The sequence below is a fragment of the Heterocephalus glaber genome, unplaced genomic scaffold, assembly GCF_053883595.1.
Source record: "Heterocephalus glaber isolate CG9 unplaced genomic scaffold, H.glaber_assembly_v1.0 deba00001451, whole genome shotgun sequence".
NCBI classification, from domain to species: domain Eukaryota; kingdom Metazoa; phylum Chordata; class Mammalia; order Rodentia; family Bathyergidae; genus Heterocephalus; species Heterocephalus glaber.
The window spans coordinates 136,801-159,108 of NW_028258301.1; the positions used below are offsets into that span (position 1 = coordinate 136,801).

Below are 22,308 nucleotides of genomic sequence, written 5' to 3' on the forward strand. Positions count from 1 at the left end.
GCAGCCTTGACAGGCGTGTGGTTACACACCTCCAGTAGCAGGGAGGTCACTACTTCCTGGGCATCACATTCTACTGTGGGGCAACTCTGTCCATTAGAGATTTTCTTCACTGGGAGCTAGGTGCCATCTCCTGCAGCTTCCTCTCCGGGCCCCAGCTCTGCCCCAGAGACACCACACTGGGCCTGTCTGTCATCTCTTCCCCACAGAAACTCTGCCCCTAGGGAAACTCTGCTCCAGCTCCTAGGCCTGCCTCCTCCTTCCCACTTCCGTGGGACAGACCAGATTGGTAACAGCCCCTCAGTGCAAAGGTGACCCTCTAAATGAGCCTTGAGCAGCCCGATGCCCGGCAGGGCCTTTGCTGGGCTTGTAGGCCTGGTGTGGCAGTCCCAGTCCTATCTCCTGATTCCCACCCACCCGAGGGTCCGTGTACACTTCTAGGTCTCCTTACCAGCCACAAAGCCCCATTTCCCTGGTCCCCTGCCCATGCAGCTCCTTTGGAGGCGCCCCAAGAACTGAACTCTGCCCTGACTCCTGCTGGTCTGGCAGGATGCTGCAGCTCTTGTATCCTGCCCACCCCTAGCAGACCCCAGCCCAGCACCTGCCAGGAACCACACGTAGACACGCCAGCTGCAAGGACAGGGATAATGCTTTTATATTAGTTTTTCTGTAACAAGAAAAGTCAGCTTTGAGATTTTTATCATTTTTCTTTTCTTAAAAAAAAAACTAAACTAAACTAAAAAGAAAAAAAGGCACCCAGAACTTCCCTGAAGGCCCTAAGTATAGAGTGTCTCCTAGGTATAGCCCGGCCCTTCCTGCCTGCTCCTCCAGCTCCATGGCCTCGGCTCCCCGGAGTACCCAGGAGGCCTTCCACTGGCTTCCTTGAGGCCTGTCCATCAAAAGTGCCTGTGGCCTGCCAGTGCACAGCAGGGGGGGGCGCGCTCAGCAGGGTGACTGCCTCAGCACCTGGCGGGCAGAAATCCAGAAGGTTCCTGTCCCCAAAGGGAGGGAAAGGAACAAAAGCCAGCTTTTGTGAGTTCCAGACCGCAGAAAGCACCTGGACACAGAGCAAGGAGATAACCCTGTGTATTCTCCAGGTAGCAGACAGACAGAAGGCCAGGCAGATAGTGAGCAGTCCTGGCCACATGTGGCTAGGGGCAAGAGCTGTTGGTGGCATTGATGTATGTGTGTGTGTGTGTGTAGGGGGTGCTTGCAGGTGAGTGTGTGTGTGTGTGTGTGTGTGTGCACAGGCTAAGTGTGCCAGGGAAGGACAGGCCCTGCCTGAGTCTGTGTGACTCAGAGGGCAGGCAAGTCCGCAGAGGTGGGCCTGAGCTGGAGAGTAGGATCGTTTGTTTGGAGGGTGATGCGCAGCTGGCTCTGTGTGTGGCCAAGCTGGGTGTGCGTGGGTGTAGCGTGGTGTCTGTACTTGTCTGGCCGTGGGACACATTGCAGGAAGGGGTAGGGACCCAAGATGGCGTTGAGCCTCTGGCAGGTGGGATGGCCCATGGGTTCCGCGCTGGGTGCGTCTGTGTGAGCGTGCAGATGGTGCTCACAGGACATGGCACGTGCTGCAGAAAGGAGTCCATGATCCATCATCCTGCAGAATATGGAGGAGAGTCAGGGGCCCGCCCAGGGCAACACACCAACCATACCAGCAGCCCCCCACTTGAGGGGGCTCTGGGAAAGCCAGGGTACTATGAGTGGGGAGGGAGATACCCAGGGAGCCTGGCGCCCAGAGGAGATGCCCATGCCAGCATGAGAAGAACAGGTTTTGGATCTCTCTGGCCACTTCCCGGGGCCTCACAACCGACCTGACTGTAGCCAGTGTCTTCCAGAGGGGCCGGATTCTTTCCCATCCCAAGACTCCACAGCTCCCTTAGTAGGGCCATGCAATTTGTATGGGGTTGTGCTGTGTTTTGTTTTGAGACAGGGTTTCCTTATGCAGTTCAGGCTGAACTTGAACCCACTATGTAGCCCAGGCTGGCCTCAAACTCATGGCAATCCTCCTGCCTCAGCCTCCTGAGTTCTGGGATCACATGTATGTGCCACTATGCCTGGCCCATGGAATCCTAGTGAGTATCAGCTTACCCCCATAGCTGACCCCTGGCTCTGCGTGAGGATGATGCCTCCGGAGAAGGAGCTCTGCCTCATAACCAACCCCCAGAGTAAGACAAGGGGACTCTGGAGCACTCCCTCTGGGCCTGACCCCAACACTCAGATGTTAGCATGCAAGCTGAGATCAGCATGGATGCCTCTCCCCATTCGTCACTCACCCACAGGGCTGCTGTCATACATCAATAGGCTGCAGGCCCCTCTCTGCCCCAGGTCCTATTTCAAGTCAACCTCCTGGTTCCCTGGTAGTAGCCTCCCATGGCCCTGTGACCCCTGGAACAGCTCACCGCCAACTCATCACCAACTCTGATGTCCTCTGTGACCAACCACCTCTCTCCCGGCTACTGTCCCACACTGGGCCTGGGCTCCACCATCCTCCCTTCCATACCTCTTTCCCTACTCAGCCTGGCCTCGGGACCCATGCCTTCAGCCACCCCTTCTTAATGCACTTCACCTCCTTGTTCCTCTTCCTCCTAGTCCTGTACCCTTCCTGGTCCCACAGCCCAGCCATGGATGGATTCAGTGGTCCACCTTCTCCCCACTCCATGGTCTGCTAAGCACCTCGTACTGCATGGGGGAAACAAGGCTGCAGGCTAAAGGCCATATGACTTCATATCCAGCCACCGAGCCACTCACTTGCCTGTGACTGCAGCCACTGGGCTCTCTAACCCTCCTACCACAGTGGGAGTGCATAGGCCTCCTGCAGTCCCTACAGCAGCCTCACATCCACTTTGCTTCTTATGGCAGGCCCTGCCCACTGCCCTGAGTCAGCATCCACCAGCTCCAACCCTGAAGAAAGCACCACGTGAGAGGAGCCTTTCCCGAGCACATGCTGCCTTCGTCCTTCTGCCCTGCCTCACCTCTTCACAGCCAGACTTCCCCAGAGAAGGGATGTGCTCCCCTCCAGCCACGGCCATCTTGCCCTTCTCCCCATGAAGGCACAGATGACTCCACATGCATAAATGCAGTGGGCTCTGGACAGTGCTGACACTGCCAAGTCCCCTGCTTCTGGATAAGCCTGTGCATGTACACACCACGCACACACGTGGCCCACCTGTGAAGGCCTGTGCACAGCACACAGGTATGCATGTGTGCACATGCTTATAAGCAGGCACATACATGCAAGTCTGTACATGGTTGGTGCTTATGTATCATGGGCTATGTGTGTGTCTCCCTGTGCGTGTGTGCAGTGTGTGTTCTGCAGGTGTTGTTTGTGACTGCGTGTGCATGCTTAGACTAGTGTGTTGGTGCATGTGCTTGTGTATAGTACCCGTGTGATAGGCATTTGCAAAGCCCTGTCCCCCAGCCCCACCTCCACCTCCGCTTTCCCAACTTCCCCAGCTGTCTCCTCTGCAGGTCCCACACTCACCCTGGGCGATGACCCCCACCCGCCGGCAGCTTCAGTGCCTGTCTCAAGGCTGACAGAGCTTGGATCCCCAGCTCCAGCCTAGACCTCCCTCCTGAGGCCCCGACCCCTGTGCCCAACCTGGCCCAGCTGGCTCCCACAGCAGCACATATCACCCTGGATTAGGGTGCCCTGGCACATGCCAGCCTCCAGGGCTGCTGTTCCACCTCAATCCCTCACCCCGGTCCCGGCGCCTCCCACATGCCAAGCAAACACATGCAATCGCAAAATGAAGAGATGAAGAGGGGATGAGGGTGAAGAATGGACAAAAAGACCCTAGGATGGGGTTAGGGCAGGATGGTGGTGAGGGACAGTGAGCACCGTCCCCACACAGACCACCTACCTAGGTCAGATCTGTCACCTTGTCACTATCTTGTTTCCTCCTCATCTTCCTCCTCTTCCTCTTCCTCCTCCTCCTCTTCTTTCTCCAAGTGGCCACGGCCCTTGGAAGTATCACCAAATTCAATGTTTCCTTCAATGTCCAAGACCTGCAGGTGCTTCAGCCTCCGGAAGGCACTTTCAACCACAGAGCCCACGGCCAGCTTGTTAAACCTGGGTAGCATACAACCGGGGTCAATGCAGGAGCCCAGCCCCGGGGTCCCACACCCACTGACCTTGGAAGGTAACAGGAGGAAGCCAGCCCGCTGGGGTGACACAGCGAGATGAAAAGGCTGGGTTCAGGAGTGTGGTGCAAGGTGGCAAGCGTGAGTTGTTCAGGGTAGTGACAGCAGCTCAGGAGCGGGAAAGGGTACCGGGCCGGCCATCCACAAAGCGAGAGGAAGTCTCTCTCTGCGCACATTCTCACTGGCCATTGTGGGAGCCTCTTCTCTGCCCACTCTCAGGTGCCAGCTCCAAAGTCTGGGCTGGCACCCAGGCAGGGCCACAGCTGAGCCGGGTGGGGAGCACACTCAGGTGAGGGATGGCAGAGGCCATAGCTCTGGTCTCAGGCGCCCTCCAGAGGCCTGAGGACATGTCACACCACCCAGTGTTCCCAAGCACTGGGCCTTCTGCTGTGTTGTTCTGTCTGCTAATTTGGGGGGTACGGGCAGTGTTGGAAAGAACCATGCTGGCTCTAACGGAAGTGCCCATATCCTCCAGGAGCTGGGTCCTCTGAATCATTCCAAACCCCCAACCTCCCCCCATCCATGCTCTCTGGGCCTTAGCTCTCCCAGCTATAAATGGGAAAGATGATCTCTGAGGTCCCTCCCTGCCACATTAACATCAATAATACCCAAGTGCACTGCTTTTTAAAGTTACCGAGGCTGAGGCTCGTTTACAAACCTACAAACTATATCAGCCTGGCCAGGGCTGTGCCCATGTTTGAAGGCTGAGACAGCAGTACCTGGTGTGTTCTGACTGTCGCAAGGTCCATAGCCACTCAGCAATAGAGCAGGCTGCATGCACTGACCTCTGCCTGCAAGCTCTTCCCGTGGGCCTCAACTGACCTGCTGGAGCTGGACACCCAGAGGGGTGCATGGGGGGCCATGGGGGGCTTCCTACCTGAGAAAGATCCCCTTGAGGTTGGGTGTGGAGTCAAAGGCATTGGCGGGCACGGTGCTAATCTTGTTGTTCTGCAGATACAAGTACTCGAGCGACTCAGGGAGCCCTTCGGGGATCTCTGTGAGCTGATTCCCAGCGATGTCCAGCAGCTGCAGAGGTGACCAAGGGAGTCAGGGACTCCCACCTGTGCAAAGCACTCAACAGCTTACAAAACTCCCGCCAAGGCCCCAGCCAATCTAAACCATATAACCCTGCTGAGGAGAGGGGTCTGTCTAAACGATCTCCATTTTCCACATGGCGAAACTGAAGCTCAGAGACACTCAGTGATTCACCCAAGGCCACACAGCCTGTAAGAGGCTGGAACCTGGTGTGCCTGAATCCAAACACTTATTATGACTGACATAGGTCCTACCCATACCCTTGTGCCTTCACATATAAAGTCATAGCCAAGATGTTTGGGCATCACAGTCCTGGCCTTCTTAATACATCTGTCACTCTCATCAGACTAAGGCCTAATACAAGTCAGAGGCTGGGGATCATCCAGCCTTTGAATCTTGTCCCATCAAACCTGGGTGGGGGTGGAAAGAACTGCACGGGGGCACTGCTCACCTACTGACCTCAAAGGCCACATGTGCAAGGCCCGTGTGAGGACACGAGGCCTGCGGTGACCCTGGCACAATGGCCAGACCCCGAGGTGGTCAGCTCGGAGCTATCATGTGTCTGGAGTCCAGGAACCATCAACCAGGGAATGGGCTGGGCTTCACAGAAGCAGAACACACATGGGACTGGGTGGACACAGCCCTGTGGTCCCCAAGCTCCCTTCCCAACCCTGAGAGGCTGGGAGTCAGGATCAGGAAGCTGGGCAAGATGGCCTCGGGACTGAAGGGGAGCACAGGTTCATGCACTTTAGGGAGCCTCTCTGTAACCTCCTCCTAGCTCAGGGCTCCCTGCTGTCCCGCGTCCCAGAGCACACGGTGCCCTTCATGTTTCTCCATGTTAGCACTTCCTCCTGCATCCCAAATGTCCTCAGTGGCCCTCGGTGCAGGGGACGTGGGCTCCACTGAGACACGGCTCCACCTCTCTGTAGGAGGAAGACTCTCTTCATCTTGCCAGGCATTCCCAGCTGAACTCCCCCATTCTCTCTGCCCATTGTTGGTAGAGAGAAAAGTGACAACCAAGTTGTGTCCTAGGTATACGTCTAGCAGGGTAGAGGGCTTCCATCTAACTCCCCATGGGCTTCCCACTCTTGGAGCTGTGTCTGGAACATGGTGGGGGCTGGGTCCAGAATCATGGAGTGAAGGGGCAGGCGTCTCCTGCGAGCAAAGGTGAGGGGCCTCCAGCAGAAGGGCCTGGTGCACTTGCAGCTGGCAGAGCAGGCCCTGACAGCCATGGCAGTGGGGATAAGGAACATGAAAGGGTATGTGGTTGTTAAAGATTTTCTTGCTGGTATATGGACTACCACGGTGACAAGCTCCTAGGAATCTGGGCAAGAAATGGGTGGCTTGGTCTGGGGCCTGGAAACAGGCTAGAGAGAAGTAGACAGAATAAGAAGTGTGAAGGCAGTACAGTGGGTCAGGTGCTGAGGGGCCACTGGAGGCAGGTAGAGGTGAAAAGGCAGCTTCCAGGTTTCCCCGGATGCCACCCTGTCCCTTCAGTGAACTAGAAAATCCAGCAGGACGGGCAGGTGTGGAGGAGAAAACAGCGGGCTCTGGGCTCTCAAGAACTGGCTCTTGAGGAACACCCTGAGGTGCCATAGGTAGCTGGACCCTGGTCTCAGCAAGGCTGTTTGGATGAGGAGAGACCTCAGCTAATCTGCAGGACCAGCTGCCTCACCCACTCACATCCCACACTCCATGCAGATGTCCCAGTCCTGACAGCACTTCCAGTGGAGGTGATGGCTCTTCCTGTCCTCCCTCTACATGCAGTGACCATGAACCTGCCATGGACAGCCACAGACACAGGAGACTAGCATGCCTGTCCTGACCGAGGGGCAGGCAACACCAAGTGAGGTGACCTGAGCCTGCAGGAATAAGGCTTATGAAGAAAAAAAAGCAGAGGAAGACTGCCCTAGGAGATGGTATTGAGCAGACCCTCAGAAAGAGAGAAGAGGAAGCTCTGAGGATGGGGCAGGGGCAGCTATGCAGAGGGCCTGACCCTGTGTTAGCTCTGTTGTGAAAGATGGCTCTGGCCCGGCAGCAGAAGGGCTGTGGCAGGTCAGGGGCAGGGCCTCTGCCCTCCATCCCAGCTGGCCAAGGACTCCCCTTCACCCATGCTTACTGAGAGGGGAGGTTTCACTCGTCACCTGGAGGCTTGACTCATGCCCAGATATCCTACCTGACTCAGCACGCGGCCACAGCAGCTGCCTTCCCTGAACAGCTCCAGAATGCCTTGGACAGACCCCTGCTCAACCCCCAGCCCTCTGTCGACTTGAGGCAAGGCCATGCCCCCGCCTATCCCCCAACCTTTACCCCAAGGCCTAGCCTTCAAGCACCTGTCCCTGCAGGTGGATAAGCTTGACTCTCTGTGCCCCCTGAACTGCCCTGCAGTCCTCCTGAACTATGGGCCCCTGCCTGCAGCTATGACCTCTTATCTCCTCACTCCTTCTCAAGCCTGCATCTGCCTGGCCATGTCAGTCAGACACTCCCACACTCTCCCTTCACTCCTGTGTCTGCAGGGGTCTGGGCTACCCGGGCACAACAGCCATGCCCTCTGCCTGGCTCACCTCGCTGCACCCTGAGCCCAGCCTGGCTGTACCAGAGGAACCTCCTCCAAGGCCCAGCCCTCACCTGGTCCCAGCAGATGGGCCGGCTCAGGGCAGCCACACCAGTGGCATCCCAGGCTAGCCTTTACCTGCAGGTGGGCGAGGTCTGACCAAGCACGGGGGGCCAGGGCACGGCTCCACAGGTGGTTGCTGGTGAGGTAGAGCTCTCGAAGCTGGGCCATGCCCGCCAGCGCCCCACGCGCCAGGGCAGCCAGCTCATTGCGCTTGACCTTCAGCACATGCACATTGCGGGGCAGCCCTGGGGGCAGAATGTGCAGGCGGTTGCCGGACAGGTCGAGCGAGCGCAACAGGCGCAGCTTGCGGAAGGCGTCACGGTGCACCTGCGGGCTGGTGATGCGGTTGTAGCTGAGGTTGAGCTCCTCTAGGAAGTAGGTGGTGGCAAAGTCCTCACGGCCGATGCCTGTGATCTGGTTATGCAAGATCATGAGGGTGCGCACACGGCGGGGCAGGCCACTGGGCACGCGCTCCAGTGCGTTGTTGTACAGGTGCACTGTGTGCAGCCGCTTGAGGCCCTGGAAGGCCAGTGGGTGGATGCCGTCAGCCCGAAGCTGGTTGCTGTGCAGCAGCAGGTACTCCAGGCTGCGGATGGGGGTCAGCACATCGGCGTCCACCCGCTGGATGATGTTCTTCTCCAGGTGCAGCAGGACTAGGCTGCGTGGCAGCCCCACAGGGACCCGTGACAGGTTGTTGCTGGACAGATCCAGGTACTCCAGGCTGGAGAGCTTCCTGGGGGAGGGGAGAAATAGGACACTGGGGAGAGCCCACCACTGCTGTTCCTACCATGATTCCCAAGGGAAATAGTAGAGGACCCCTTGAAATCACCCAGCTCTTCCCAGAGCCTTCCTCTGGGTTGACTCAATGATATGCAACGTGGTAAAAATAGACGGTGAATTTTAAATTATAAAAGTTTTATTACAGTAAAAAGCACATTGCCATCAACCCCTCCCTTGCTCCCGAACTTAATCCTATCATTCTTGTCACTTTCTAAAGTAATTTGAAGTCCTTTTTTGTGTCTTTAAGAAGTAGGATCAAAACTACAGTGAATGATGCTGCTTCCGGGTGCCATCCAACAGCAAGGCCCTCTCATGAAAACATTAGTGCTCATCCACTATGCAACTTCTGGTCTTCCTCCAAGTCAAAATGACCACAAAAGGCAAACCTTTTGAACCCATCCAGGACATTGAGGCAGCCAACAACACAATTTAAAGACCCTCAAGAAAGAGGACTTCCAGAACAGCTTCAGAAAGTGGCAAGAACGTGGGATAAGTGGGTTCAAAGTGAGGGGGATATTTTGAGGGGGATTAATGACAATGTATCTTATATTGTAATATTTTTCAAATTTGAACATTAACGAGTTTCAATCATACTTTATACATTTGTGTAGGAAGGATTTTGCCTCATTTCTGACTCATGGGAATTTATTTGAAGACCACCATTGAACATCAGCCTTTTGTGGCTGTCTGGGGCTCCCCCAGATGAAAACATATTTGCTCTCAGCAAGAACGCTGCGTTTGCATTTTGTACCCAGGACCCAGTCTCCTTCAGCAGTACCTGACTCCCTGCCATCTCAGTAGCCCTTTACCTAGACATACCACTTGTTCCTGGAGCGAGAAATGGCAACAAAAGCATGAACCTCAAAGATTCTCCTCCAGGGAAAGCGGCCAGGGGAGGTGGGGAGGGCTGCGTGACCACGCCTGGCTGGGGAGGCCCTGGAAGGAGCTTGCCAATGCCATGGTGTCGCTGAGGCTGTGCTGAGACGGGACCCACCCACCAGAAGGTCTCATTGTCCAAGCCCTGATCCGTCAGGTAGTTGTTCTGTAGGTACAGCTCGCGCAGGTTGCTCAGCTCACTGAAGGCCCCAGGTGGGATCTTCTCCAGCTTATTGTTCTAGGGATGGAGAAATCGGGAGCAGAGTGTGAGGAGGCAAGCGGCAAGAGCAGGGCCTCAGGGGAGATGTGGGAAGGCCTGGGGCCACCAGACAGGGGCTCACACTTGGAGCCTGGTGCGCAGTCTCCTGTGTCCCCACAGTGGGCTTTCGATCTGGCACGTGCAACACTGCACCTGCGTGGGCTGGTTTCTTGCCTTTGCAGGTCCCCACCCTCGGGCCCCAGCCCTGGGGTCTGCTCTGCTCTGTCCCTGCTACACCCCTCCCCACCTTGAGGTGCAGCTTGTACAGGGCAGGTGGCAGGTGCTTGGGCACGTGGCGCAGGAAGTTGCTGGACAGGATGAGGATCTCGACATTGCTGGAACCATTGAACATGCTGTCCGGCAGCCCGGCATCCGCCAGCTTGTTGTTGTGCAGGTACACAGACCTGGGGTTGAGGCATAGGTTCACACACATCTCGGCTCCCCCGAGCCCTGGGCCAGCTTCTAGTGAGCGCTTAAACCTCCGCTCAGGCTGGGACTGGGGCCCAGGACTCTCTCCTCCCATCTTAACCCAAGGACAGAGTCAAAGAGCCTCAGACGCCATCTCCACAGCCCAGGGACCAGTGACCAGAAGTCACCCCACAAGCTAGTGGCAGAAGGAGGCGTTCCTGACCCCCAGCCCAGGCCCCTCCACACCAGGACCAGGGAAGGGCGGTTCTGCCTGTGGAGGGTACTCTGGAGCCCCAGCCCCTGCCCACAATTCCCACAAAACGCTCTCCATTCCCACCTCCTGGTCTAAGTCCTCTCACATCTAGGTGTGAGCCCCCTACAGTCTTGAGCTCCTCCCGAGTCCAGATGCCCCTGCACCACAACCCTTGGCCTTGTTGGCCCACTGCAAAGCAAGCCCCTCCTCATGGTCTGTCTGTGCCCTACCTCAGCCTCCCTTTTCTCCCCTGCCAAGCCCAGGACCATCCCTCTGACCTCAAATTTGGCTTCTGACCAAAGGTGAGCCCATAGATCTTGGTGAGATAATTGGCAGCAAAGTCCACGCTGATCAGGGCATTTGGCAGGAATCGAGGTGCCAACGTCAGCTGGAAAGGGAAGAGTCAAGCATGAAGACCAATGAGGAAAAAAGGCCAGCTGCTGGCTGCTCATCTGCGCCCCTTTACTTCTCTCTTTCTGGCAACCAGGACCAACTTTCTGAAGTGGAAGCCTGTCCCACTCGCTGATAGAGCCAAACTGTCTCCAGCTGCCCCAGCTCTTAGCTTGGCAGGCAAGGCCCTCTGCATCTGTTGTGCCCCACCCATCTTCCTGGGCTCAACCGGGGGTGGGGTGGGGAGTAGAGAGGTAGAAGCAGGGCTGCCCTCTGGCTGCCCCGAGGAGAAAGGAGAAGGAAGTGAGGCAGAGGGGCACGAGGTGGTGGGTGGTGGACCTGAGCCTGTGGGCAGCTGAGGGGCTGGACATGGGTGAAGGAGGCTCAGGGTCCAGGAGACTTCCGATCTGTGGCTCACACAAGCAGTGTGGGTGGCGGAGGAGGCCTTCTCGAGGGTGGGGAGCTGGGGGGTTTGGGAGCTGCAGGCAGGAAGCAGTAGCGTCACTTCCACTAGATACCTAGGGGCGACGTCAAGAAGGCAGGCGGACCTTTTCATCTCAGCCCGAGGAATGGATGGGGCTAGAGACTGCCTCAGACATGGCCATGGCACACACTGGCTCGAAGCCTGGCAGGAATTTGGGGGCATTCAGAGACATAGGGGCTGGGATAGGGCTCTGGGATACACTAAATATTTTGAGCCTAGGTGCTTTTATGCTTCACTCTGCTGTCCCTTGTTCATTCATTCATTCATTCATTCATGACAAGGTCTTGCTCTGTTGCCCAGGCTGGTCTTAAATTCCTAGAGTCAAGTAATCCTCTGCCTTCAGCCTCCCAAGTGTTGGGACAACAGACCATGCCATTGAGCCTGGCACCTGTCCTTTCTATTGCAGTGCCCTCCGCGGGGGCCCTGGCTAGAATTTGACTTCATTGCCTTGCCCACATGCCATCTCCTCCAAGAAGCCCTCCCAGTGCCCCCTCCCAGTGGGTCAAGCTCTCCCTCCCCGATGCTACAGAAGGACTTGGCTTCCATCTCCCTGGGTTACAGGGGTGAAGTCTATGGTTTCTTCCCCATCTTCTAGGATCATGTCTGAGCAGCAACAAGGACCTGACAGACCAGAAACAGCTGGTAAAAGGTCACAAAATTCCCAGGAAGACAGTGCCAGGGGGACAGAGCAGCACACTCCACCTTCTGCAGCCCTCACCTTGTTATTGGCCAGGTACAGGTAATTGAGGTTGGTCAGGTGCTCAAACGCCTCCTCGGGGAGCCCTTCAAAGGACAGGTCAGAGCCCTGGATGAAGGAGATGCTACAGGGGAGCACAAGAGGCACCCCACCCTCACACCCACCTCATTGCTAGAGAAGCAGGCAGGGGCAGCTGGAACCCCTTCCCGGTTGGTCCAGATGGCCCTGTCCAGCCCTGCATTCCTTCTCATTGCTCACGTGGCCCAAGCACATGCTCAAGCAGTTAAATGTCTGCGGAGGGACTGAGCAACCTCGCCTGACCCTTTAGCCCGGAAGGAGTGCTCCCCTGAGAGTTGCCACTGGGGTCAGAGCTCCTCCTCACCCCAGCCCCAACCACAGGCCAGTGGGGCCGAGCTGGGTCTCCTCACCACCTGACTCTGTCTTGCCCCTTCTGATGGATGTCACATGACCAGGAGCCCAGCCAGACTGGGCCCTTCCCAGAGATGAGGTGGCCTCTGACACTCAGTTCTGGGCTCCTGGTCCCCTAGATGCTGGGGCCCACCCAAGTTTCTAAGGAGCAGGAACAGTTACATAAACCATGGAGCGATGCTACATTGGCTACCCTGCTGCAGGGTGTAAAATGACAGCCAGAGAGGGCTTTCGCAACATGAGAGGCGCTATGAGTGAACTATTTAGTGAAACCATGAAGGTTATCTGTCTGTGAATGAGTTCAGCTGTGAAGTTAAAAAACTGCTAAGAAAAAATGACTGGGTTGAACTGTCTCGATGGTGATTATATAACTGCATAAACTTACTAGAACTCATCAAATCGTAATATAAGTTGAGCAAATGTTACAGTATATAAGTTATACCTCAGTAAAGCTGCTTTTTCTAAAACATGGAAAGAAATACATGAAAATGCCCACACTGATTAATTCAATGTGACAACATTATGAGTTTTTTCTTTCCATTTAATTTGCCTAATTTTCTATCTTAATAATATACTATTTTTGCTATCAGAAAAAAATTTAAGTTTGAAGCCTCCAGCTGTCTGAATCTAAAGGCCCTGTGAACTGAACAGTCTATGAGAAGGTCTGGGGATGCCCAGGGGTGGCTCTGGGTAGCCTCAGGGAACCCTGCTGCGTGTAGAGCCAGTCTTTGTACAGCTCCATGGCCAGCCTAGTCCAGGCCAGCCGCTTTCCCACAGTCCAGCATCTACAGAGCCAATATGACCCCTTGGGTGCCTAGCACCACTCAGGACCCCGAGCCTCTACCTGGTGTCCCCTGACTCTGGTGACCCCTCACCTCGGGAGGTCAGGCGGTTGTTCTGGAGGTTCAGAGTCTCCAACCACTGCAGCCGGGAGAGTTCCTCAGGGTAGATCTTCTCCAGCTGATTGTTCTAGAGCAATGAGGAAGCAGCATCAGCAGGAGGAGGAAGGATGCATCTACCCTCAGCACCCATCCTAGGCACTTGTCCCTGTCTTGGGTACCTGCCTTGGGATTCTCCTCCATGACAGTCAGGCCCTGGATACCTGGGGCACAGCAGTGGCCACAAAGATGTAAGTCCTACCTTCAAGGACCCCACACCTGGATACCCACAGACTGGAAGCACCTGATAGGCAGGGTATGTCCAAGTCCTTCCTAAGTGCTCAGCACCCCACATAAGACCAGAGGCATCGGGCAGGTGTCCAAGAGACAGGCTGTGTATGAGTAAGTGGGCAGATGAACTTCATCAGAGCTGTCCTCAGTTTGTCCCTTCCTCACATGGGCCAACCTAGCCCAGGTTCATAGCTAGTGTCGTGTGAGCCTTGGAGGGTCACTGGACCTGACCTCCTCTGAAAGGGTACGGCGGCCCATCCTGGGTGCCCCAGAGCCCACCCAGTCTGGGAGGCCAAGCCCACTTCTCAAGGGGAGGGTTCTCTGCTCGAAGCCTCTGAGTACTTGAGCCGGTCATTTGGCTCTGATTTTCCTGGCCCTGGACCCTGCCTGTTCAGAGAGAGGGACAGCTGCCTGCAGGTCCCTTACGTGTCCACCAGGAGACAGAGCCCAGAGCCGTCTCAGTGAATAAGCAGACCACATTGTCTCAGTGCTCTGTGGCCAGACATCAAGCAGGCTGTCACTTGGGTGGCCAGGACACCACGAATCAGACCTATTCAGCACCCTGGAATGGGGCTGAGGGGCCACAAGACCTGGAGGCTCTGGGTGAACAGGGAGGGGATCTGGGAGGGGAGCCATGAGGGCAGGGAGCAGCCCCCGGTGACCGCTGGTGCAACATCAGCCTCACCTGCAGGGACAGGTGATTGGTGTGCTCAGGTAGGTCCCCTGGGAACTCACGCAGGTCGATGCCTCCACAGTCCACAACCCCTTCCTGGGAGCAGGCACAGTCCCGGGGGCAGTCAATGGTGGCAGGGCCAGGCCTTGGCTCCTCGGGGCTCAGGACCAGCACAGGCTCCTCCTCCACAAACTCGTTCTCCTCAGGGCTTGGGCTGTGGGCACCACTCCGGCCAAACCCCAGGGGCCTCACAGCGATCACAGGTCCCAGGTGCAGCTGCGGCGGCAGCAGCAAGAGCAGCAGCAGTGCTCTGCTCTGGGCCATGGTGCCTGCAGAAGGGTCCAGTCAGATCCCCCTGGCACCGGGGCCAACTTGTTAGGAACACTGGGCACATGGCTAGGGCCCTCAAAAGTCATGATGGAGCCCTCTGGGGCATAGGCAGCACACACGCTGGACCCCACCCTTGGCACCCTGCTGGCCTGCTGACTTCTCTCCCCCTGGGCCCCTACCAGGACTGCCCTCTGGATGTTGGAGTGGGGTGAAACCTACTCTTTAGGCAGGTCTGCACTTCCATAGCTCTCACCAGGCTGGCTCCCATGGAGTCCATACCCCCATTTCACAGAAGGGGAAGATGAGCCAGGACCTGGACTTGGCTGAGCTCCTGCCCCCTGGTACAGGCAGTGCAGGGAGCCCTTGTCCCTTCTCCAGCAGCCACAAACCAGGGAGGGTCAGGCCAGTGGGTGTGTCTCAGCACTTCAGCTTGCCCTTCTGGGACCCGCAGACTGCCAGCTGTCCTCTCCCAGCCATCCCATGCCCATGTGGGTCTTCCCTCCATGCCCCACACAGGCTGCTCCTTCTGCCTCCTTCCACTCTCTTGTGCAATCAGCAACGTCTTTTCTGGGAACCATCTCCAGGGTATGACATACGAAAGGTTCTGAGATGACTCAGGGCTCAGCGTTAGTTGAACTATGAATGCTCAAGGGTGTCATTCACACACAGGGCTGTGAGCAGCTTTCGGTGTCTGGACATAGGCCAAGCACAGACCTGGTACAGGAGCCCCCGTGACCTCCCACATCCCATTCCTGGTGTTCACATGCTCAGCTGCCCTCCCTGGGACCTAATGTGTTCACATGTCAGCTGCCACCTGCAGGAAGCCACGCCCCAGCATGGTCCCCGGGTATAGCAGGAAGGGGTGTTGCCTGAGGAAGATGCGGGAGTGACATTGTCCCAGCAGCCCCATGGACCTGGGCTTGGCTCAGGGATGGGGGCCTAAGTTCTTGTTCAGGGCCTCAAAGACAGTGTCTCTGGGGCGTGGTGAGTCATGACAGGTAGTGGTCAGGAGCCCTGACTCTGGGGTCCCACAGCCCTATTTGAGTCCCACCTCCACCACTTGGTGGCTCTGATGCTGAACCCCAGCTTCCCCATCTGCATGCAGACGCTCCGTCTAAACTCACAGCCCTATGAGAAGTCAGTAAGGCACCAGGCTCAAAGCACCCGGCAGCACTCACTAGGCGACAAGGACCCGCCATGGCTATTGTAGTGACTGCACATTAGTACTCCAGTTGCAGGGTGGGAAGTGGGGGGCCTCAAGGGTGTCCACTGGGGAGCAGAGCACATGGTCCCCACTAGCTTGGGAACCACAACCCACAGAGCGTGTAGAAGGGTCTGACCAGAGCCTGGGCCTAGGCAGGTTTGGGAAACAGCTTGACAAGACGCTGCTGTCCGGTCAAGAGGATGTGCCCTGAAGCCACATGGCCAGGGCTGTGATCTCACTGGCTCTCAGCAGCTGTGTGACTCAGGGAAAGTTTTGAAACAGTCCTAATCTCAGGTTCTCATCTGCCCTCGGGACGCTAACAGAACTGTCCTCAGGGGGAGGCATGGACTCAGTGAGATGCTACGCTCACACACTGAATGCTCAGTAAACATCTTCTACTTCCTGACCATACTATCCCCCACTCCAGAGTCCCTGCTTCTCCCCCTTCCCTTGCCCAGACCCCACTTGGGCTTTGCAGCTTGGGCCCAGCTGGTCCCAGAGATACATACTGGCCGCCTGTGGGCTCCTCCAGCCCTGGGGGCTGCTGCAGTATTTCAGATACTGCTTCCTCTTCCTCAAGAGTCAGCCAAGTCTCCGAAGTGCAGCCCTGTCTGTACCCAGGCCTGTGCTGTGAGATAACTGCCATGCCTTCTTTCTGGAGGGGACAGCACACCCCAGTACCAATAACCACTGCCCACCCAGACCTGGGTAGCAGTGTAAAGGGGTCCCTAGGAGGATGAGGTCCAAGAAGGAAAAGGTATGAGAAGAAGAGGGGTGGCAGCCAGGCCTCCTCGACCCGACAGGTCCACCTGGCCTAAGCAGACTTGCGCCCCAGCCCCCTGGCAGACAGCTCCTGGGCTCCAGAGGTCAGGCAGCAGCAGTGAATGACACCCACCGGCCACACCTGTGCTGCCCCAGGGCGCTTACCAAATGCCAGTCTGCAGACCATCACTACCCCAGCACATTACAAAGCCTACAGCTGGCTCTCTAGCCTTAACCCCGGAGCTGCCAGCCTTAGACCACAGCAAGCCTCTCCCCTCCCTGTCCCCACTGCAACAGAGGTAGGCACAGGTCCAGGTCCCAGATTCTCTCAGGGCAGGAGGCTGCGGAGAAGGATCTGGGGAAGGAGTTCAGGTCCCCTCCTATCCTGTGCACTTACTAGACAGGCTGGTCTTCCTCTCTCGTCTTCAGTTTGGATCTGTAAACTGCATCTGTACAAATATTTAATTTATATTAACATTCTGAACTATATTGAAGCTGTGTTTATCACCACGTTACAGATCAGGGAGCATCAGCCAGTGTCACTGCTCTTGAATGGCCAAGCTGAGCTCCAGCCCAGGTCTTCAGCACCATCCTATCCTGCTCTTGCCTGGGCTGAGCATGGATGGGGTCTGGGGGCACAGATGGGCTCCCGGCCTTAAGAGGGTCACAGCCACACTGCTCACTCTGGTAGTCACTCGCCACACGTGGCTAGAGAGCAACTGAAGTGACAAGCTCCAACTGAGGTGTGCTGTAAGTATAAACTGCCGTGTTTATGGATTTCAAAGACATGGTACAAAAAAGAATATAAAATACCTCATTAATATTAATGATACAACAATTTTCATTTATTTTTATGATTACTGGATAATGCAGTAGATATACTGGGTTAAACAAAATTAAATTAACCTGTTTCATTTTACTCTTTTAAATGTGACTTCTAGAAAAGTTTACATTGCATCTGTAGCTCACATTAGACTTCTGTTAGATGGTCCTCATCTATAGCATTATGTGTAAACTGAGCCTGATAATCTCAGGGTCCTCAGAGCTATAATGGAGGGAAGCTGAGGACCTGGAGGCCGCCTCATCTTGCCAGAGAAGACTTCTCAGAAGAGCTGAGGGCTGGTCTAGCCCTCCTGGAGGCTGGGCCTTGGCAGAAGGAGAAGGGTAATAGAAGCTGGGGTGACACAGGAGATAGGGCTCAGCAAAGCTGGCTGGGGAAGTAGGTGTGACCTGGGACTTACAAGATCCTGAAGTACCTGTGCCCAGGAGATTCTGATAACGGGGTGTCAGAGTGTGCAGCTTGAGGGCAAGAGAGCCCATGTTGCGAACTCTAGGAAGCTCACCAGACTGGCTGGTGGCATGTGGGTACTGGGAATGATAAGAGCAGACACAGCAGCCACAAGCCCAGGCCCCACAAGGCCAGAGTGTCAGCCTTGTCTCAGGAAGATGAGAAGTCCCTGGAAAACATGAGTGTAACAGGCAGGCTCGGCAGGGGTGGCCTGCAAGGCTGTGCAATTCATGCAAGGGCGAGGAATAAAGACCCTGCTCCAGGCAGAGAGAGAGGTGCTGGCTGCAGGGATGGAGAGGCGGGACTAGATTTCAGGGAGTGGTGGGAGAGTGGTAGCCCCAGGGGCTCCTCCTATTCCCCAGCTTTTTTTTTTTTTTTTTTTTTTGCTTAAATTCCTTTATTGGTACATTTTCGGTATACAATTCGTTCACATTTATCATTGGGTGCCTGTCCCTGTACACGATGCATCTTGGTTCTTCTTTTTCCCCCATTCCCTGTGTGCCCTTCTCCCCCTCCCCCCTTCCCTATTTACAAAGACTTTGCTTCCATTTTTTCCTTTTCTCATCATTTTTCCTTTCCCCTCTTCCCTTTCCCCTCCCCCTCCTCCCCAGCCTTCCCAAACATGGGAAGCACAGAGCCCAGGCAGCCCCAGCTCTACCACGTGGCTCGCTGTGTAACCTTGGCCACACCACTGCCCCATCTCTCCATTTTCCCTTTGCTCTCCTAAAACTGCTGAGCAAGACAAGCTCCCGAGACCCCTTCTGAGTGACAGACACGTAGGAAGTGTGTGGGGAAAACAGCAGACAAGCAGATCCCTGGTCTCCAGGAGCTTTAAGTCTACCGGGTGAGGACAATACAAGCCCTTGGGACAGAGGCCAGCTGAGCCTGCAGTAAGCTTTCCCTCAGGTGCAGAGCTATAGAGACAGGAGGACATGATTTCCAATCCTGACTGCTGTATGAGCCTGGAGCAGTCGCTTCACTTCCTGGAGCCTCTGCTCACCAGTTAGGAATGGAAAGGGGCACTCCTTACAAGGATTAAATGAAAAGCTGGCCCAGCCCAGTGCTGGCAAAAAGTAGGAGTGCCATACTGAGGTTTACCGTTACTGGGAAAGTCACTCGGACACGCTGCCAAGCAAACCCCAAGCCCCTCCGTGGGGGGTTAGGGAAGGACTGGAAGAAGGAAGGGAAACTTGAATTGAGAGGCAGACCCTTAGCCCCTAGCTCCACTTTCCTCCCCCACTCGAGTTCAGGAAAAATTCACTGACGCCCTCCTTGGGTTAGGCCACACATTGCTACATCTTGTGATGCCAAGAGAAACCCCAGGATTAAAAGTCTGTCTTCCCACTTTGTAGGTTCAGGACACAAGTGTAAAGCCCCCCTCCCAGCTGCCCTTCCCTGGTAATCTCCTCAGACACCCCTGCTCCGGGGAGCCTCTCCTGCTCCTTCAGCTGGAGTATGGTGCTCCTTGGTGCTCCCACGGAACTCCACACCCTGCTGCATCTTTCAGGGTTCCACAGAGCCTCCCCTAACTCCCAGGCATGGAGTGGGAACTCAAGACATGTTTACTGAATGAATCTGTGAAAGGCAGAGTTGGAAAATGTGTACACTTGTATCTGTCCTCACTCCTCAGATTTGTCTTTTGCCCAGAGCCTTGAGCTAGTCTTGAAGGCTGTGCAGACCTCCAAGGGGACGAAGGGGAGGACAGGCACAAGCAAATGCCTCAGAGGAGATGGACGAGGAGGGAGGGAAGTGTGTTTAAGGAGGCAAAATCAGGAATAGAGGGTGGAGCTGCAGGCACAGTTTGCCAAGGGCATCAGGCGCTGTGCATAAGTGTTGGTGATAGGGAGCCATCAAGGGCTCTGAGCACGTATGTACGACCTGAGCTGAAGGCCTATAGGTGCTACCATTAGCAACGCCTACCCAAGACTCATACAGCAGGGACAAACCATCCTCTCACAAGAGTATGTGAAAACAGTCATGTGAATCTGATACTTCTTAACTTGCACTCTAGGCTAGAAGCAGACTGGGCCCTGAACCCAAAGAACTGACCGAGGGGCCAGAATCCCCAGAGCAGTCACTGGCTGGGGTTCGTCTGAGTGGTTGGCCCTTCTGCCCGGGAGAGCTGAGAGCCCAGGGAGCAAGCCCGGCCCCTCCTGACTTCCCAGACCCCAAGGTTTCCTTAGAAGGGGTTGAGGGACAGGGCGCTCGGGCTCTCACAGTTCACACCTCCTGGAGCCCGACAGACCTCAGCCTCACCTTCCACAGACGCTCAGGTTGGCTCCTGTCTCGCCAGCTGCTTCTCTCCAGCGGCCTCCCAGCCCCAGCCCTCTTCCACCTGACAGCGCCTCAGGTGTCCCAACGGCAGGATCCCGCCCTGCCCCTGCCCCCACCCCAGGCCAGGCTGGTGGTTTGGGAACCCACAACCTGGGGCTTCCACTACTTTAGCGGGAGGGCAAGATCTCTCCTCTTGCCCTCCCCGTCCCTCCGTGCTGCTATCCCGGCCGGGAAGCAGCCACCTAGGCAGACAGAAGGACTCCAGGCCGCCAGCTGAGCGCTGGGTTGGGGCGGCCCTGGCCTGGAGCAGACTCGGAGGCGGACGCGGAGTGCTCTCACCTGCCCACGCGCCCTGGCGGGGTCCCTGCCCCTCCCGGGGCCTCAGTCTCCCCGTCTGTAAAGAGACCGGAGGTTGGACTCGCTGGGGTCCCTAATGAACTGATGCGGAAAAACGCGGAGATACTCGGCCTGGGGTCTAAGTAGAGGGGTCCACGCCCCTCCCCAGCTCCACCTACCCCCACCTTTCCAGCCGCCAGCCCGCACCCCTCCACTCGGCCCCCAATCTGCTCAGATTCTTCCCAGATGTGCACGTCCGGGGAGGGCGCCCTGGGGGCTGGGACCAGACTCTGGCCAGGGAGGCGGAAGGGACTCTGCGGGGGTCTTCCCGGTACCGGGGTGGTATCCCGAGAGGACATCTCCCGCCGCGCCCTCGGTGCAGGGTCGAGACGCGGGGCTCCGCCCGGGCAGCTCCCGGGCCGTCCGAAGGAGGCGGGAAGGGTCGGCGGCCCCGGCCCCTCGCCCACTTCGCCGCCCGCGCCCCGTACCTGCTGCGCCCGGTGCCGCGCTGCGCCCCACAGGCCGAAGCCGCTGCCCGGAGTCTCGGCTGCGCTCCGCGGGCGCGGGCTCCTGCCATTCAAGTCAGCCGGGCGCCGCTCGCTGAGCCAGCTGTGCTGTGAGTTTTCTCCTCCCCGCCTCTCCCCCGCCCGCCACCCCCGCGTGCATCTGCTGGACGCCGGCCTCCTCTGGACACAGGCGAGGGTTCCCCTGGGCCGGGGAGGGGGGCTGCACCCTCTGGCGCTGGGCTGGGCCGGGCCGGGCCCCACTTCCCGGAGAGGCCGGCCGCCCACCCGCTCCTCTCCGCCCCGGCGGGCCGGGCGCACCGCGCCCCCACTGAGACCTGAAGGCCTCGCCCCAGCCTTCGGCACCAGCCTAGGCCCCGCACCTGAAGGGGAGCAGAGAGAGAGGCCTCTTCCGCCCAGTGTCTCCAAGCCCAGCTCCTTCCTCTGGCCTGAGCATCCCGCAGCCGCCCCGTCCGGACGCGAGTACCTTCCCTTTCTTCTCCCACCTTGGGGTCCTGGGCCGTGATGAATGCGGCCGCCAGCCAAGACCCTGCAGGGCCCCTTCCCGGAAAACTCCCTGCTCTCCTCCCGCCCTCTGCCCCCACCCGCTGGCCCTGGGCCCACAACCTGGTGACCCTTGAAAGATGGTAAATTGGGCTGGGCGTCGGGGGAACGCAGATGCCAGTCGAAAAGACAGGGGCTAACAGTGAACCCGCGGTACCTTATTGCTCCCGGGAGCTGAACTGTTTCCAAGCAAAGGAGCCTTAAGTACTAGCAGCTGAAGCAACACTGCTCGGCGCCAGGGGCTGCGCTGGTGCAGGCGGCGGGGCTGGATTTAGGTGGTTCTTGGCACCTCCACGGTGGTACAAGCCTCTCCTTCATACCTGCTCTGGCCTGTGGGCAGGGCACCCAGCGCTGCCTCCCCTGATTCTTGGGGAGGGAGAAGGATAAATAAACCAAACGTGATACCTCTTGCTCAGCTAAACTGCCAAGGCCCTGAACGAATGTGTGGCTCCCTTAAAGCGCCTGCTTTTTTAGTCGCGGCTGCCGCCAAGGCATCCTGTTCCTAAGCATCACATACATCACTGTACTTTTCACAACTCTGTGAAAGAAGCCTGCTGCCTCCCCCATTTCCCAAGGAACAAGACAGCCTCAGAAAGGGGTTCTGAACTGAGTCCACCTTTCCGTACAGCCCTGCCCATGGTGGGAACAGGCAAGTCTGAGCAGGCAAGTGTAGAGCCTGGGTTTGAACCCACGACTCTGTTTCCTTTACACCCATAACTCAGGAATTCAGTGAGAGCAGAAAAGGGAAATATTTTGCCTTTGTCCTCAAATCCCAGTTCTGAGTTCATACTAATGAGCACTGGTATGATTCAGAGGATTGGACAGGGACCAACACAGACA

The 22,308-nt window shown here is 56.8% G+C and overlaps 1 protein-coding gene across 6 annotated transcripts; it reads right to left on the minus strand.

The window, feature by feature from the left end:
- Window positions 1-628: 628 nt before the first annotated feature.
- Window positions 629-22,095, minus strand: Podn (podocan). 6 transcript variants are annotated; one of them, XM_087214826.1, is made up of 13 exons: window positions 20,890-21,007; window positions 20,405-20,459; window positions 16,901-16,952; window positions 14,220-14,536; window positions 13,241-13,334; window positions 11,958-12,022; window positions 10,644-10,753; window positions 9,952-10,108; window positions 9,568-9,683; window positions 7,865-8,522; window positions 5,015-5,163; window positions 3,858-4,066; window positions 629-1,594 (listed from the first exon to the last, which is right to left on the minus strand). In XM_087214826.1, the coding sequence occupies exons 4-12, from the start codon at window positions 14,529-14,531 to the stop codon at window positions 3,883-3,885; spliced, it is 1,845 nt and encodes a 614-aa protein (XP_087070952.1). In that variant the 5' UTR covers window positions 14,532-14,536; window positions 16,901-16,952; window positions 20,405-20,459; window positions 20,890-21,007; the 3' UTR covers window positions 629-1,594; window positions 3,858-3,882. The 6 variants fall into 6 exon arrangements, with proteins under 6 accessions (XP_087070952.1, XP_012922708.2, XP_004869284.2 ...); XM_013067254.3 differs by lacking the exons at window positions 20,405-20,459; window positions 20,890-21,007 and adding an exon at window positions 21,626-22,095; XM_004869227.4 differs by lacking the exon at window positions 20,405-20,459 and having other exon boundaries at window positions 20,890-21,001.
- Window positions 22,096-22,308: the final 213 nt, after the last annotated feature.